General features: G+C 48.3%; 1 protein-coding gene across 1 annotated transcript; it reads right to left on the reverse strand.

Moving 5' to 3' along the window:
* Window positions 1-12,291: 12,291 nt before the first annotated feature.
* LOC148050688 (olfactory receptor 10AG1-like) lies at window positions 12,292-13,230 on the reverse strand. The gene has a single exon (XM_087741101.1). It carries the CDS (start codon window positions 13,228-13,230, stop codon window positions 12,292-12,294), a length of 939 nt encoding a protein of 312 aa, XP_087597227.1.
* Window positions 13,231-18,979: the final 5,749 nt, after the last annotated feature.

The raw sequence follows: 18,979 nt of genomic DNA on the forward strand, positions 1-18,979 counted from the left end.
CTCATCAAGAGCCCATCTCCACAAAGCGAGAAGAGCACAGAGGCACCGTGGCAGTTGGGAACCCAGATGACAGGCTCCTGAGGAAGGAACATCTTGTCCCAGCTCATTCCAGGGTTGCCCTGGGAGAGCTGTCAGCCCCATTGTCCAGGTGTGAAACCCACCAAGAGGAGTCACTGCGAGCAGCTCTCTGGATCACCATTTGGACTAAGGGAATTGTTGCCTAGGGGCGTAGGACACATTATGGGATGCAGGGGAGGAGCATTTTTGGATTGCACAGCACTTGTTACGGGAAGTTTAGGGGAGGACCCTGACCAGTGCAGTCTGTCTCTCTTCTGCGTCACCATGTGAGCACGGGGGATGAGTGCAGCAACTGGAGAAGGACCAGGGGGTCAGACAGCCCATATGTCATTAGTGCCAGCAACTGAGAGACCGGAGTGGCTGGACTTAAGAGTTTGTGTGTGTGTGTGTGTGTGTGTGACTGGGGTGGTCTGTAGCAGCATCTGGAATGGGGTTGCAGCCTCAGGGGCTCATATGTCCAGGAGTATGCAACTGGGGAGGCTGGTATCCAGGGCAGCTACTGAGGAGACTGAGCGTCTGAGCCCAGCTGCTGGAGGGATCCACCCTGTAAAAGGTATATATATAGAACAGAACAGAACAGAGGAGAACAGAATAGAATAGAATCGAACAGAATAGAACAGAATAGTTCAGTTGGAAGGGACCTACAATGATCATCTTGTCCAAATACCTGGCCACTTCAGGTCTGACCAAAAGATAAATCATGTTATAAAGGGCATTGTCCAAATGCCTCTTAAACACTGACACGCATGGGGCATCGACCACCTCTCTAGGAAGCCAGTTCCAGTGTTTCACCACCCTCTTGATAAAGAAATGCTTCCTAATGTCCAGTCTAAACCTCCCCTGGTGCAGCTTTGAACCATTTCCCCGCTTCCTGTCGCTGGATCCAAGAGAGAAGAGTTCAACACCTCCCTCTCCACTTCCCCTCCTCAGGAAGCTGTAGAGGGCAATGAGGTCATCCCTCTGCCTCCTTTTGTCCAAACTCGACAAGCCCAGTTTCCTCAGCTGCTCCTCAGACGACATTTCTTCCAGCCCTTTCACCAGCTTTGTTGCCCTCCTCTGGACACATTCAAGTACCTTACACCCTTCTTCAATTGTGGGGCCCAGAACTGCAGACAGTACTCCAAGTGAGTCTGCACCAGTGCTAAATACAGCGGGATAATCCCCTGTCCTGGTTTACAGCTGGGATAGAATTAATTTTCTTCCTAGTACTTGGTAGAGTGCTGTGGTTTGGAATTAGGATGACAATAATGTTGATAACAGACTGATGTTTTAGTTGTTGCTGAGTGGTGGTTATACTAGTCAAGGACTTTTCAGCTTCCCATGCTCTGCCAGGTGCACAAGAAGCTGGGAGGGAGCACATCCAGGACAGCTGACCCAGACTGGCCAAAGGGCTATTCCATACCATATGAAGTCATGCCCAGTATATAAGATGGAGGAAGTCGGCTGGGGGACAGTGACTGCTGCTTGGGGACACTCTGGGCATCGGTCAGCAGGTGGTGATTGTGCATCACTTGTTTGGTATATTCTATTATTATTATTATTATTATTATTATTATTATTATTATTATTATTATTATTATTTATTTATTATTTCTCCTTCCTCTGCAGTCATCTTTAAACTGTCTTTACCTCAACCCAGAGGTTTTACTTTTTTTTTCTGATTGTCTCCCCCATCCCACTGTGGGGGGAGGGTGAGCGAGTGGCTGTGTGGTGCTTAGTTGCTGACTGGGGTTAAACCACAACATCCCCTCTTTTGAGCCCCTCATTATACTGCACCCCAGGGTGCGGTTTGCACTCTTGGCTGCCAGGGCACACTGCTGACTCCTGTTGATCCCCCTGCCAGCCAGCACCCCCAGATCCCTCTCTGCAGGGCTGCTCTCCAGCCACTCCTCTCCCGGTCTTTCCTTGTGCCCGGCATTATTTCATCCTAGGTGCAGAATCCAGCATTTGTTCTTGCTAAACATGGTGAGAGTTGCCTCTTCTGGGTCATGGATACAGCCTTTCGATTGCACAGGGCCCAGGAACGTTCCCTGTGCTGCCCCAGTATGTCCCACTGGCCTTTAGGTAGGGTATGACCCCTTCACCACTGCTCTCTCAGCCTGATCATCCAACTGGTGTTTCACCCATCTGTTTGTCTACCCTTCCAGAATGTAATGTCCTAACTTGGCTACAAGAATAGTGAGGGAGAACACGTCACAAATCTTGCTGAAGTTGAGGTGACCAACATCCACTATTGTCCCCTCATGCACAAATGCAGTTACTTCATCATGAAGGCAGTCAGCTTGGTGAGGCATGCTTTACCCTTTGAAAGCCCATGCTGACTGCTTTTGGACACATTCTTCTCTTTAAAGATCCCAGAAATACCACCCAAGAGATATTGATGGCTTACTCCTCACCAAAGTGAGCTTGTACAGCCTGTGGTTCCCTGGGTTGCTCCTTAGCCTTCTTTCAGTGATGGGCGCAACATTGCTTTGTCCTCACTCACAAGAGACCTCTACCAATCGCATGACCTTTCAAAAGGGATATTCCACAGAAATATCCATCTTCCCCTGTAACTTCATTACCACTATTCTGCCTGTTATATTGCTGTATTTAATTTCTCTAATCGTTCATGTATTTTCACCTGTCCTGATACAATAACCATTTCTAAAGTCATCTTACCAGTAGACTGTGTAGACAAAGGGCCTTTCCATTATCCTCCAGTTTTCTCCTGCCCTTACTCTTTGTTCATTCAGATACTTCTCACCCATGCTGCTGCTTTGAGCTTCAGGGACTAAAAGCTTGCCTGTCCTTCAGTAGGACAAGTGTCTGTTTAGCCAATTCTTTAATTATGTTTATCTCTACCTTTCTGTAGCTATGTATCTAAAACATTTCTCATAAGATTATCCCTTGTAGAAAGGCAACCTCATTACAGGTAGCTTGTAAGTAGCATATGCTCGAGGAGCGTATTTTATTGTTTATGAAACTTTATCATGCTTCATTTTCTTTGCTTGCCAACAGGAAAAATCCTTCTGTGCCTGTGTGCAGCCAGTTGTCTAAGGAGATGAGGTGGGAGATGGTGCAATGGAGCTGTAACATTCATCTCCCAGAGGTCAGGGAAGTCTGATGTCAGGAAACTGATGTAAATCCCAGGTGGCCAATGAGAGAAATGGTGAGGTTGAGGAAGGGAGGAAGCAAGGGGCAAGGTTGTCACTACAGTGCCAGACCTCAAGGGACTGCTTTTCCTAGCTGTCCAGACTGCCTGAGGACACCCTCGGCATCAATACCAATTGGAGAATGCTGCTATCATCTCTGCTCTCAACTGAAATGAATAAAATATAACCTTTAAGAAAAGGATTTTTATTAGGTGCACTTGGAAATCTTCCTCCTTAACTACACTATGAAATGACTCTACAATTAGCTGAACAAGTTTGGAAGAGTTGAAGAAAATCACAGGAAGAGAAATACCTCGTTAGGCCTTTCTGTATTTTAATGAGCCCCATGCTGTAGTTGGCCCTGTGCCCGTGAACCTCAGATCCTGAGAGGAGACTGAACAAACCTCTCAAGAAGTCAAAGGCAGAAGCAAAACCTTGAAGCATTGATTGGCCCCACTGAGGGCTGTTCCGGATAAAGGCTAGGAATTAGGGTGAGTAATAGGATGAGAGTAAGCACTTATGGTTTGGGGCTTTGGTTTAGGGGTAAGGTTTGAGGTTAGGGATTAGTGTAGTGGATTCCTGTCAGGGCGAAGGGTGCCATTTAGGGGTAGGGTTAGGGCTTAAGCTTACTGGTTAGAAATAGGGTAGATGCCGAACATGAATGTTTTCTTAGTATCACGGTGGCATCAAAATTACCCAAACACATCTTTCCTCTTTAAAATCTTTTGTCTCTGTTGGCCAAACCTCTCTTCCCTCCACCAAATCTTGTCCCAGCTGCCCCTGACCTCCCCACATCTTTCACCTTGTTGGGGGGAGCATTGTGATGGCTTTGAAGACCTCAGAGTATCTCTCTCCCCACAGCTGCCTGGTCAGAAATGACCTCACAGCCAGCATCCAAGGGGACACAGTGTGCTGCTATGCTGGACAGGCCTCTTCATAGCCTACCCAGCAGCCTTGAAGGCAGGTGATGTCTTCCACTACCCCGAGATACCCAGCCTGCCTACCAGCTCATGCTGCAGAAGGTCTCCCATATGTCCTGTGACACGTTTCTGTAGACAACCGGTACCAAATGTGGTTTTGTCTCGACATTGCCGCTGTAGCGCCATCCAGCGTCGTGCTTCGAGAAAACCCTCTTCTCCACAGTTTTGAGAAAAACAACCTCGTGCGCCTGCACAGGGACTAAAGGCGCAAAAAGAGCCAAGGCAAGGACTAAAGGTGCGAAAAGAGGAGAAGCGGGGGCAGCACGTCCGTGGCAAACCGCACGTACACATTTGTGATCCGCGCATGCATGAGAGCCCCTATATAAGGAGCACACGTGACCCTCGGTGGGGGCGTCGGCAGCGCACGAGACCATTCCTTCCGTTCCTGCACCCTCAAGGACCACACCTCCCCCCACTTCAGTCCCCGACGAAGCCTGAGGCCACCGAAGACCCAGCGGAAGATGATCGGACTCGAAGTGGTGGCGATAAACTCCTCCTTCTCTTTCTTTCTCTTTCTCTCTCCCCTATTCTTTTCCCCTCCTCCCTTGCCCTCCCTCCTCCCTCCGTTCTCTTCTCCCCTCAAATAAAAGTAAAAGGTTGTATGACATCTGACCGATTCCAGCGTCTTAATCTCGTCCTTGGGATCATATCAAAACTCCCCCGACATTGGATTGGGACATTTAATTGGCATCACGGACAGGATCCCTTGAGATGAGAGTGTCATACAACCTTATTTGTGTGCTGCGCGATTGTGTGTGAACGAGACGTACAAACCAGTACGAAGCGAGTGCGGAGTTCCGATCCGCGGTTCTGCTCTCCTGAGAGGGAAGCAGCCGGAGATGAACGAAGCACAAGGAAGGAGTGGGCGTTGAGACTTTGCACTGAAACGCGTGTACTAGTTTGTGATTTGAGCTCCTGAGGGAGTATAAGGGAATCTTGAATTTTATGGTGTGACCCCCTCAGGATGATATCCCCTTTGTAGGCTCTCCTCTGTCCTGTAGTAGTTTGTGATTTGAGCTCCTGAGGGACTATAGGGGAAACTTGAATTTTAGGGTGTGACCCCCTCAGGATGATATCCCCTTTGTAGGCTTGTCTTTGTCTTGTAGTAGTGTGCGGATTGGTCCCCTGAGGGAGTATAGGGGAAGCTTGAATTTTACGGTGTGATCCCCTCAGGACGGTATCCCCTTTGTAGGCTCTTCTCTGTCTAGTAGTAGTGTACGGTTCGGCCTCCTGGGAGCATATAGGGGGAACTTGGATACTGAAGCATGACCCTCTCGGGATGACACCCCCCCCCTTTGTAGGAACTTTTTGGCATTAGTTTGTGTTTTGGCCTCCTGGGAGTGCATAGGGGAAACTTGTTTTTTCTAAGGTTTGACACTCCCGGGACGAACTCCCCTTTGTAGGACATGGCCGCCCAAAAGGCAGGCGATTCTTGTGAAGAGATGGAGAAATTATATGAGTTTTTAGAAACATACCGCTCTCGCCCCTCACCCCCGGGACGAGATTGGGCACGGGACCACTGGTTCCAACTGCAAAGTGTTATGGAGCGAATAGCGGTCTTGCATAAAGAAGCTAGAGTGAAGAAGGGGAAAGGGAAAGCCATTGTTTGTGCTGTGTTAGGAGCGTGTCTGGCGGCGGTGGAGGACAAGAAACAAGCGCCCTGCCCATCGGAGGCTGTGGCTGCTTCGTTACAAGCGGCGATAGCACCGCTGCGAGAGCAATTACTAGAGACCAAATGGGCACTAGATGAGGAGAAGTGCCAAAATATGATTTTGAAGGAGGAGCTGAGGGTTCAGCTCCTGAGGGAGGCAGACACCCCTGCTGAGGCAGAGGTAATGCTGGAGGAGAAAGGGGTACGCCAAATCTATCCCCAGAAAGATTTAAAGCGATTAAGAGATACTGTGGATACCCCCCCCATATGTGCCCACTGGTAAGACAGAGTACATATACGAGGACGATAGCGACAACTGTCCCCAAGTTGTAACCAAAGAAATCCCTTTCACCGCCACCAAACTGATAAACTCCGAAAGGATTTTGCTACAACAGCAAGGGAGTCCGAAACCGAATACGTGTGGAGGGTATCCCTGTCGGGGGGGGACGGGATCATGCTATCAGAAAAGGAAGCAGAGGGGTATTGGGGCCCAGGCATCTTCCTCACAACGGGCGATCGCCGAGCCCCATGGTCTCTGACCCAGGGGGCCGCATATTGGGCGGGGGGGCTGAACCCATTAGAGAGGGGGGATCCCCGAGCTATAACTGGTTCGGTCGATCAACTATTTGAAAACGTACAGAAGGCGGCATGCCTGCAAATGATATATGACCGGGACCTTAAACCAAATCTAAGCTCTCCAATGTTGCTACCGGTAGACCCTGAGTGGCTGATGCCGCTAATAAGAGGACTCCCCGACTCGTTAAAACCTATCGGGATCCAATTACAGGGGAGAATTCAAAATGTGCCTCGCGAGGAGTGAATCGCAGCTGCCCTGGAGGGAATGGTAACCCCCGAACAGCGGCAGTGGGGGAGCAAGGTGTGGACCTGGGGCGAGATAGCTCAGGAACTAATAAACACGGGAGGAAATATGGGCCAGTAGGCAGAACTCACCAAAAGTTAGAAACCAGGGCCATGTGGGCAAGCAAAGCCAGCAAATAAATCGCTGGCTTTTTCAGGGGGAAGCCCCGACCTAACAAAACGGGAGAAACACTCGATCCGACAAGGACTGTGGCAAATGGGACTGCAAAAAGGTGTGCCCCGAGACCTAATGGATGGGCTCCCCACCAAAAAGTTAAAGCTCCTGGTGCGGAGGTGGTCCGGGCAAGGACCCCTCCCAAACTGAACCCGCCTTCTGTGCCAGCATTGGACAGGGAGGAAGGGTTTAAGAAGGATGAAAAGAGTGGCGGGAAACTAAAACCTCCGCCCCCTCAGGGTGAGGAGGGAGGCGGAGGGTGGGTGTTTATCAGACAACTCACCTGCAATAATAAAGGAGACCTACTAAACCCCACCAACCGGGATGGGCTGAGCGGGTGGGGGAGGCAGTGGCCAATGTCAGTAATCGCTGGGGTACAAACGGGTGCCTGAAAACTCTAGCATTTTGTCCACAAGCCTCAACCATGGTACCCGTCTCTCAAGACTCTAATTCCCCCAGTGCATCATCTTACTCCCCCGGCCAGCCGGTTCTGGTCAAGCTTCCCACCGTGGGAGCTGTGCCTCTCATGTTAGATACCCCCCTAAACAAATATACATGGAAAGCGAAAGATACCTGTGGGAGAAGCCACAAAATCCATACCAAATGGATTATTCCCTCCTTCTAACCCCAGGAGCGAGTTTTGTTCCTATTTCTGTTTTTTAAGGGCGGCGATGTGACCATGATGCACCTGCTACTTTGGATCATTTTAACTCAGGGGCACCAACCCATTAGAATATTCCACTGTGTATATCAGTTTTTATAATTGGTGGTACGTATGTGTGCATACATGTTTGTACTTCATTGCAGCTCTATGAATAATTCAAGATTTAATATTTATGGCAAACAGGCTAAATATTAGATGTTTCAATGCACTACAGTCTTTATGCAATAGTACAAAGACATCCAATTGTCTGGTGCATGTTTAAGCATATATATGTGTGTGTGCTTATTTAAGAAAAAATGCCCAATAACTTTCCAATGATACCTGTTTATGTTAGACATTTCAAGGATTTCAACCTATGATTTACTATGTATGTCATTCTTACTTTTTTGATCTTCCTCTATTTTCATCACTAAATACTCCTGTATATGGGAAAACTTAATAGCCAAGTAACATGAAATGTACTTGCTTAGAAAATGCAATTGTTTAGTTTTCTTTGCAAAAAGTAAATATTGAATGTTCACTACTCATGGGGCTTGGTATTGTACCGGCCGAATAAGGGATGGGACAACCACCTTTTTCAGCCCTCTGGGTGACAAAGACACAACTTATTTTCAGTTTCCACCGGGGAAAGATGGGCCATTTGCTCAAGGAAATAAAGCCAAAAAGGGGCATTATTGAATCTGTGGGAATATGGCATATAAATTCTTACCCGTGGGGTGGTCGGGAGTTTGTTATATAGGGGTCATAAGGGCCCTATATTTCCTCTTGCCGGAAACTGGTGGACCCCAACTAGGCGTAAAGGTGTATGGTAACCTCGGGGACAGAAGTATTGCCCGTAAGACGCGATCTACCAAGGTAAATTTAGGTGGGACACAAAAACGAGGAAATGACAAATGGCTCCCCGAGCAAATAATTGAACATTATGGGCCAGCAACCTGGAATCCTAACGAGCCCATTGCAGGGGCAAGAGAACCAATCTATAATCTAAATCGAATAATCAGACTACAAGCAGCCCTAGAAATTATCACCAACAAAACCACTGACGCCATAGACCTATTAACTCGACGGTCTCAACGGGTGCGTGCGGTAATCCTTCAGCACTGTATGGTTTTAGATTGTTGGCAGAGGAAGGAGAGGTGTATGGAAAATTAAATATCGCTAACTGCTGTCTAGAAATGATGACGTGGGAGAAGTAGTTCTCCAATTGATCCAAAATAGCCCAAGTCAAAACTGGAGCGGTTGGAACGGCGATTTGTGGTCCTGGTTACCAGGGGCACCATGGGTCAAACAACTAATATTGTATTTGCTATGTGCAACTGCCACCTTACTGTTCCTACCCTGTATAATTCCCTGTTTTATTCAATTAATTCAACACGTTGTGTCAAATATGCAATTTGTTCCTAACGTTCCACCTGATGGTCTAACAAAAATCTGTACCATCCATCAGCCACAACCAACCTCATCATTTAAACCTGTCCCCAATTCCTTCTAAAGGAAGAAATTGCATATTACCAGTTATTGTTAACCCCATTTCCAATGTTTACCCTTCACAGTTGAAGAATTGTTAAAGTTGTTCGAGAACGAGCTTGCATTGAGCAATACCTCAGTTCATCTGTGTTAAGACATTCCTTCACCCGGAACAATGTTATTCCCTTTTTCCTTCCCACAATTTTCCTCCACCCTTATCCCCAACTCTCTCGACTCTGCGTTTTCTTTCTTTCTCCCTTGTTTTCTCTTTCTCCCTCTCCCTTATGCCACCAAGCTGCAATGTCGAGTCACGGGGTGGTGTAGAAAACCAGTACCAAATGCAGTTTTGTCTCGACATTGCCGCTGTAGCGCCATCCAGCGTCGCACTTCGAGAAAACCCTCTTCTCCACAGTTTTGAGAAAAACAACCTCGTGCACCTGCGCAGGGACTAAAGGCACGAAAAGAGCCGAGGCAGGGACTAAAGGCGCGAAAAGAGCAGAGGCGGGGGCAGCACGTCTGTGGCAAACCGCACGTACGCATTTGTGATCCGCGCATGCGTGAGAGCCCTTATATAAGGAGCACACGTGACCCTCGGTGGGGGCAGCAGCAGCGCACGAGACCATTCCTTCTGTTCCTGCACCCTCAAGGACCACACCTCCCCCCGCTTCAGTCCCCGATAAAGCCTGAGGCCACCGAAGACCCAGCGGAAGATCATCGGACTCGAAGTGGTGGTGATAAACTCCTCCTTCTCTTTCTCTCTCCCCTATTCTTTTCCTCTCCTCCCTTGCCCTCCACTCCTCCCTCCATTCTCTTCTCCCCTCAAATAAAAGTAAAAGGTTGTATGACATCTGACTGATTCCAGAGTCTTAATCTCGTCCTTGGGATCGTATTGGAACCTGCCCCGACATTGGATCGGGACAATGGGGTTGTTGTGACCCAAGTGCAGGACCAGGCCCTGAGCCTTGTTCAGTCTCATACAGTTGGCCTTGGCCCATCGATCCAGCCTGTCCAGGTCCCTCTGTAGGGCCTTCCTGCCCTCCAGGAGATCAACACTTCTACCCAAGTTGGTGTCATCTGCAATTGTCATAGGACAATTCAGGGTGGAATGGTCTTGTACTCAGGAGGTCTCTAGTTCTACCTTTGGCTCCAAGCAGGGCCAGCTCTGAGGTCTGGGCAGGTTGCTCTATAAATGTCAGCACCCCTGTACAAAGTCTGCCACCATTACGGAAATGGAGACGAGGCATTTGACCAGCTCCTAGAACCCAGGAATGGGTATGCCATGCCTCCTGAGATTCCCAGGGACACCTAAGCTTTGTGTGCAGAGAGGCGTGAGTCCTCCTTTGGTGTCCTGGCCAGTTTCCTGGCAAATGCGGTGCTTTAGGCTGTGGAGAGAATCAAAAGAATAGTTTTGACCAGGTTAGGTTCATTTTTCATGCTGAAATGCAGGGCAGATGAAGGGAGCTCAGAGCTTCCAGGCTCTCTGCTGCCCAGTTAGGACTTCAGAGACCAGAAATACAGGTAACGGTGTTGTGTCAGTGTCCAGCACGTGAAAATGTTGGCTTCCTTTGTGCCTTTGCGCTAACCTGGCATCTGTCCCTTGGCTGCCTTTGGCTAAAAAAGAAGCCGCTGCCCTCTTCCACCCTCTCCTCCACAAAACAGGGAGAAAAGATAGGAAGCAGGGGTAATTTAAGGGCAATACTGTCTAAGAAGTGTAATATTTAAATGTAATATTTAAGTGATAACGAAGAGCTAGCAGTGAGAGAAAAAGCACTGTTCTAAGAACTTCATGCCAGAAGCTAACTACTGAGCACTTATGGCTATTTTCTCAAGTAAAAATGAATGTTGGGAATGAAATTAAAGTGCTTCAATTAATCATAATGATGAATAAGAAGGAACTCCCTGACAGCACTGTGCTGTACCTGTTATTATAGTGAGAGTACCACTCATTCCTTAGACAGCCTTGAGAGCTGCTTTATTTTTCTCATTTCCAAAGCTCAACCTACTCAGATCGTCAAAGGACTACCTCAAATCTCTGCGACCCAAATGTCTCCAACCTTCTCTCATCAAAGGTCTTTTACCCCAGGACGCTTCTCACGATCACTTCAATACACTGCCCGGTCTCTATTTTTCATCTGGGTGAAGTCAGGGTATTCCTTTGCAAAGCCTTCCCCACAAAAGCCTTTTCTACGTGCTAATCCCCCTTGGTGTCACCTCCTGCTGGCTACAGCTGCATCCTCTTTCTGCAGAGCTCCATGGGATGGGCAGTTTTCCTGTTTCTTCTGCCCATTCACCTTCACAACCTTTTTGGATTGTCTGCGTATCAAATACTGTCTCAGGAAACACATTTATCCCCCACAGTTTCAGCTCTTCCCAATTGTGCTCATGATTTTAAAAAGCTGCATGAAGAAAAGGAACAGGGGGATGTTTGGAGCGATGGCGTTTGTCTTCCCAAGTCACCGTTATGCGTGATGGAGCCCTGCTTTCCTGGAGATGGCTGAACACCTGCCTGCCGATGGGAAGGAGGGAATGAATTCCTTGCTTTGCTTTGCTTGCACACATGGTTTTTGCTTTACCTATTAAACTGCCTTTATCTCAACCTATGATTTTCTCTACTTTTACCCTTCTGATTCTCTCTCCCATCCCACCGGGGGGTAGTGAGCGAGCGACTGTGTGGTGCTTAGTTGCTGGCTGGGGTTAAACCACGACAAACAGAAACTCCAGAGGTCTCTGGGCCCCTGTTCCAGTGCTGGACTGGCCCCCTGGTGATTTTTTTTTTCTTTTTGTTCTTTATGTCAAGTTAGTCAAGCATTACACAACTCACTGCAAGACATCATAGCAGGGGAAGATGACCTTCATGTCTTTTAACTTTTTGAAGCTGATCCCACACGGGGACACTGTAGATAGTCCGTGGCATCTAGCAAGTGATTTCTCAAGCCTGAGGGTAGTCATCTCTTCATCGGTTGTGTCACCCTCTGGGCCCTGCTGACTACTGACCATGCTTGGACTCTTTCCCTTGAACGTTACGTTGGTCAGACACAGCTTGAAGTAGCTATTGGCATCACGCTCTTGAGGGGCACTGAAGGTGCTCTAGAGTACAAAGATATCATGGTGGGGCATGGCGTAACAGGAATGCCTCAGGAGACCTCTCCCCTTCTTGAGGAGGATGAAAGCCAGGCTGGAGGCATGGTTTTGTCTGAGCAAATATGGGATGCTTTGTTCAGGCAACCACATAACCCAGCGGGACTTTTGGTACTGCTTGGGACTATTTTACATCCTCGGTAGCATCACTTTGTCCATAGGAGTCTCCTCAAGGCAATTCTCACTTCCTTATTCCTCAGGCTATAGATGACAGGGTTAAACATGGGGGTCACAACTGTGTAAAACAGGGCAAGGTATTTGTCGGTGTCTACCGAATCCCTTGACCGTTGCTTTAAGTAGACAACTGTGGCCGAGCCATAGAAGAGCGTCACCACCCCAAGGTGTGATGAGCAGGTGGAATAGGCTTTGTGTCTGCCCAGACCTGAAGGCATTTTCAGAATTGCCCTAATAATCTGAACGTAAGAAGTAACTATTAAGGAGAAGGGAAGGATTGCGAAGAGCAGGATGATGGTGTACAGCATCACTTGGTTCCAGAACGTGTCTGCACAGGCCAGTTCCAGCAGAGGGGGGACATCGCAGAAAAAGTGATGGAGGTCATGGGATGCACAGAAGGGCAAAGTGAACACCTGGTAGGTCTGTCCTACTTGCACTGGTACGACAGCCACCCACGACCCCACCACCAGCCTGATGCAGAGACCCCTGCTCATGACGAGGGTGTAGTGCAGGGGGTCACATATGGCTATGCAGCGGTCATAGGCCATGGCAGCCAGAAGAAGGCATTCAATGCTGCCCAGCAAAACCAGGCAATACAGCTGGGCAGCACAGCCCAGGAAGGAGATCCTGCCATCTGCCCTCAGGAAACCCACCAGCATTTTTGGCAGAGTGACTGATGTGTAGCAGATCTCCAGGATGGACAAGTTCCTCAGGAAGAAATACATGGGGCTGTGAAGGCTTGAGTCCACCACCGTGATGAGTGCAATCAGGCTGTTCCCTGTGAGGATCATGAGGTATATGACCAGGAATATTGTGAAGCATAGGCCCTGCAGGCCGGAGGGGTCAGAAAATCCCAGAAGAACGAATCCGGATCCAACGGTGTGATTCTCCAAGCCTTTTCTTTGGGGCATTTTCCCTAGACAGAGCAATCCAAACAACAGGCTCTTAGAGGATGCTAATGGCCTGTCCACCATCCCACACACTTCAAGCCTAGAGAAAGACTAGGAACATCAGCATACACGTGATTGCAGGATTAGATGAGCTGGACCAAGATCTGCCTGAATGTTTGGAAATCTAACATGGTTTGCTTGTTGCAAGGGGAGGGTTAAAAATAGGAAAGAACAGAGTCCTTGAGCCTGAATGACTGGGTTTTTCAATATGGGCAAAAGAAACTTGACTTTCTTTTTTAGAGCTGAATTTCTTAAACAGAATACCTGGTGAGAAATGAGAAAAAAAGGAAGAAAAAGGATAAATACTCACCCCTTTCAGAACAGTCTGGCTTACGTCCCTTGTCCAGATCTTGTAAGAGCTGCGTTGAATCTAAGAACATGAAGAAGAAATAGGGCGAAAAGGAGGAAAGGGATGAAAAGGGGAAGACAAAGCAAGGCAAGACCAGGCAAGGAGAGGCAATCAAAAGAAAGTGAGGCAAGGCCTGCCTTGATTCTTAGATCTCGACGAGAGAGATTCATCCCAGCTCTCCTCACATGTAAGAGCTCATCCCCTGATGCGGTGTCCGCCCACAAACATCTGGGAGACTATTTTAGACCTGAATCATTACTTTTTACATGGTGAAGCGTGAATCCCATCAGAAGTACAACAGGCTTCTATCTGCCAATGACTCTTGTGACACTGATGCATCCAGGGGACATTTGAACAAGACGGATAAGCCGCAGTTTATGCATAAATCTCAAGTTTTCAGGGTGCTAAAAGACATTTTTATGCAAGCAATCAAACTGCTTGATGCACTTTTCAGTTATACAGAGAAGAAAATGATTAAAATTCAGTGACCTCCTTGCGATACCCAATTTTCCGGAGCAGGTCAGGCTTTTATAACTTCTGAATGAGTCCTGAATAATTCAGCATTCCTAAACTTGCTGCTCTGTTGCTTGGATTTCTGACAGCTTACAAATCCAGCCGAGGGCCCATTCGCTCTGACCCCAACCCTGCAATGCTTCCCACTCCCCTGCAAGCCCTCGCAGAAGCAGAGCGATGCTCTTGCTGCCTGGGGAACTGAGCCTTCCCTTTGCATTTCCCACCTTCCCAGAGCATAAAGCTGAGCACACTTGAGAGATGGGAGCTACAAGCAAGCAGCGCTGCAAAAGCAGGTTGCTTCTTCTGCAGAAGAGACTCAGCTGAACAATGTTTTATAATCTCAGTTTGACATGGGAAAAGAATACCCTCTTCCAGGCAGAGGACTGAGGATGCTGGCCATGTCTCTCCAGCTATCGCTGCCTCCCTTTGTGGAGTCTTCTTCAACTCAGATGTACTAAAGATGAGAACAGCCGGTCAGAAAACATGTGATAAAAACATTCAGACTAGCCAAGTGAAAAACACAGGGCGGTTTTCTCAAGAGAAAAATCCGAATTCACAAAAACACATGGTCCTGACAGTGTGATCCTTTTCCCAAGGTATTCCTGCCTTTTTCCTGTGAGTTTTTTTCCATCTCAGAGAGGTGCCATTCAAAATTCCCAAGATAAAATTAGGGTTTGCATGAGTGAAAAGTCACCATGATTGTTTTTCCAATCTACCTACTTTTTTATACAAATGTACAGAAAAATAAAATACTTCTCTGAAAAAACCTGCAAGATACCCACATTTATTTTAAATTAAGGCTTTCACTCAAAGCAACCATTTACATGCAGATTACCCACATACCAGCATCTCCTGCTTGTTTCAAAATGTCCTCAAACATACAGCCTGTTCTTTTTAACTCTCCGATGTCTCAGTGCTTCCCAAGATCATGGGTGCAGCACGGTTCAGGCTAGCTTTGCTCATGGGAAACTGACAGAGTACTTCTTAGATGGTGACTATCTCATGGGCGGCACTTTTCAAAGCTGAAAAAGCCCATCCCAGTGAGCCCAGCCAAGCTGGACAGATGCCTGCAGCTGCTTCTGGCGGTGTCTGTGCTGCCACACTATCTCAGCATTTCAGGGCATGCCAAAAGGGATTTACCGTTGCCAGGAGCCAAGGGGCAGGAACACCCTCCTCAGTCCACGGTGCTGCAGGAGGCAGTGGTGACCTCTTTTTCTCTCCGTCATTCCCCTCAAAACCACCTGGCTATGGCTCTCCGGACACATCTCTGTCACTCTCACCTGGTTATAAGACAGTTAGTAAGCAGCCTCAGGAGAGAAGGTGGGGATGCTGGTGCTGCCACTGCTCCTCCCTGGACACCCACAGCACCAGGAACTGCTTTAGAAAGACTGTCAGAATCACAGGCGCCAGCCTGACAAGCAACTTCCAGCATAACTATCGGTCTTTAGAAAAACTGAGACATGAGGTTTAGCTGCTCAAAGGACAAGTGCCAAACTTCTGGAAGGAAAAACAAACCAAACAAAAAAGGCAAGCAGGGAAGCAGAACATAAGCCTTTTCGGTCTGTGCTTAACTTCACTGTGCAGCAGCAGAAAAGGCTTCTCTGTACCTCCACCTCTCTGGGTCCCAACCCGTGCCTGTGGCCCATGTTATCCTCAAGACGGAGGTGGCCCTGAGAGGTTGAACTCTGACTGCTTGTGGTGTCTGGATGCTGGTTCACATCCAGAAAGAGGTTGGAGAGGAAGCTTGGGTTTGGGACATCTGCATGGGAAGGAAAAAAGGACTCTGTCATGGCACTACACTGCAGATCTCTGTATCTGTACAGAATAATTTGGCCCCAATGCCTCAAGAATGGTTGACTGAATCTGACCTAGGTAGACGTGGTGGCTTTATAGCCAATAGCACAAATAATCCCACCAGAGGAAAGGATCTCCCGCCATTGTGTGAGGTAAATGTAGTCCCTGATTCCTTGCTCTGAAACCCGACATGGGACTCAACAGCCTCCAGTCTGTCCTTTCAGGTTACCCAACAAAGTCAGGATGAAGACAAGAGGATCATCTCCCACCAGGACTAAAGGACACAATGGTCAGGAAGGCTATGAAGTGCTGTGGCTTGGACAAATCCAGGCACTGCAGGGTGCTTTCCTCCTGTCAGAGCTGTAGGATTGTAAATCTGGAGAGAGACTGGGGTCAGCAGAGCTACTCCAGGAGGTCATTGCACAAGAAATATCCCACCCAAAGCCTGGTTCTCTACGTAACTAAGCTCTGATTAGAGCTCAACAGAGAAACAATGGACATGGTATATGAGAAATACAAAATGGTTCATCTGACCTGAGTCTGATTTGGGTGACACACAGTGGTGCCTACAGCCATGGTGCCTACAGCCTCCAGTTCATGAGGAAGCAGAGGGCAGCTGCTGCATGCTGCCAGGCCTTGAACCAGCACTGACAGGATGATACCAGGATGCTCGTCTGTCCATCCCATCTACCCAAATTATCTTTTTTTTCTAATGCTGATACCATAGTAATCATTGCCTGAGACAGTATTACAGATGTCATTACACAGGTGCTGTTGGCTTTGCAAGATGCTTTAGGATACCTGTTAGGTTAGTCAGGGGTTGGGTTCAGGTTTGAGTTAGAATTAGAGTTAGGGTTAGGGTAAGAGTTATGGTTACACCTGGTTTAGAGTTAGACTTCAGACTGTGGCTGATGTTCGTTTAGGGTTAGGTAGGGGTTAGAGTTAGAGTTGAGGTTTATGATTGGAGTAGTGGTAGGGCTAGTTTCGGGTAATGGTTAGGGTAAGGTTTAAGGTAAAAGGGCTAGTTCAGGGTTAGGTTACGAAGCATTTGTCTTCCCAAGTTACCATGAATGTTCCCCCTTCCTCCTTCCTTCCCCCAGCTTTTTTTTTGCTGAACATGACATCACATGGTATGGGATATCCCTTTGGTCAGTTGGGGTCAGCTGTCCCAGCTCTGTCCCCTCCCAACTTCTTGTGCACCCCCAGCCTACTCGCTGGTGGGGTGGGGTGAGAAGCAGAAAAGGCCTTGACAATGTGCAGGCACTGTTCAGCAACAGCTAAAACATCCCTGTGTGATCAACATTGTTTTGGTCACAAATCCAAAGCATGGCCCCATACGGCTGCTATGAAGAATCATAGAATCCTAGAATGCTTTGGGATGTAAGGGACCTTTAAAGGCCATCTAGTCCATCCCCCCTGCAATTGGCAGGGACATCTACAACTAGATCAGGTTGCTCAGAGCCCCATCGAGCCCGGTCTTGAATGTTTCCAAGGATGGCACATCTACCACCTCTCTGGGCAACCTTTCCAGTTTCACCACCCTCATTGTAAAAAAGGTCTTCCTTAGATCTAGTCTGAATCTACCCTCTTTTAGTTTAAAACCATCACCACTTGTCCTATCGCTATTAGCCCTGCTAAAAAGTCTGTCCCCACCTTTCTTATAAGCCCCCTTTAAGTACTGAAAGGCCGCAATAAGGTCTCCCCGCAGCCTTCTCTTCTCCAGGCTGAATAACCCCAACTCTTTCAGCCTTTCCTCATAGCAGAGGTGTTCCAGCCCTCTGATCATTTTTGTAGCCCTCCTCTGGACCCGCTCCAACAGGTCCATGTCCTTCCTGTGCTGAGGACCCCAGAGCTGAACGCAGTACTCCGGTGGGGTCTTCCCAGAGCAGAGTAGAGGGGCAGAATCACCTCCCTCACCCTGCTCACCACGCTTCTTTTGATGCAGCCCAGGAGACGGTTGGCTTTCTGGGCTGTGAGAGCACATTGCCGGCTCACGTCCAGCTTTTTGTGTATCGGTACCCCCAAGTCCTTCTCGGCAGGGCTGGTCTCAATCCCTTCATCCCCCAGCCTGTGCTGATACCAGGGATTGCCCCGACGCAGGTGCAGAACCTTGCACTTGTCCTTGTTGAACCTCATGAAGTTCACACAGGCCCACTTCTCAAGCTTGTCCAGGTCCCTCTGGATGGAGTCCTGTCCCTCAGGCGTGTCGACTGCACTGCTCAGCTTGGTGTCATCTGCAAACTTGCTGAGGGTGCACTAGATCTTGCTGTCTATGTCATTGATAAAGATATTGAACAGCACTGGCCCCAGAACGGACCCCTGCAGGACACCACTCATCACTGTTCTCCATCTGGACATCGAGCCATTGACCACTACCATCTGGAGGTGACAATCCAGCCAATTCCTTATTCACCGAACAGTCCACCCATCAAATCCATAGCCTTCCAATTTAGAGAGAAGGATATTGTTGGGGCACATGTCAAAGGTCTTACAGAAGGCCAGACAGATGACATCCGTAGCATTTCTCTTGTCCACTGATGTAATTACTCCATCCATTAAGTCCACATTACCTCCTCTGAAGGCCTCTTTTGGCAGTGGATGGCCTTAGGTCAACAGAAAACACATTTTTGTGTCAAGCACAGATCCTAAAAACCCCCCAAAGCATTCCTTGCCCTGCACTTTGTTTGTCTATATTTGCTCGCAGTGAGCCACACACTGAAGTCCCAGGCCCCATCGATTCACAGAGGGAAGCAAAGAGACAAAGTGAATGAAAAGCTCTCTTTTGAATAGTCAAATCTGCTCTAACTGAAACATATCTGGGTCACAGGAGCATCTTCAAGTAGACTCTGCAGCATCTAGACCCACTCATTTCTCATTCTCCTCCAGCGCTGGACAGCTTGCATGCAATTCTCCAGGCTTCCCTTTCTACTCAAGGAAGAGAAATCCGTTGTCTCACTGAGATGCTCTGGCCCACCCTGCCTGACCACCAGCTCCTGCTCCAGAAAGGCTCCCGTCAACTCTGGGTCACATTGCCCAGTCCCAGGTGGGGGCCTC

This window comes from Nipponia nippon, unplaced genomic scaffold, assembly GCF_047370975.1.
Source record: "Nipponia nippon isolate SJK-2023a ecotype South Korea unplaced genomic scaffold, ASM4737097v1 scaffold_74, whole genome shotgun sequence".
In the NCBI taxonomy this organism is placed as follows: Eukaryota; Metazoa; Chordata; class Aves; order Pelecaniformes; family Threskiornithidae; genus Nipponia; species Nipponia nippon.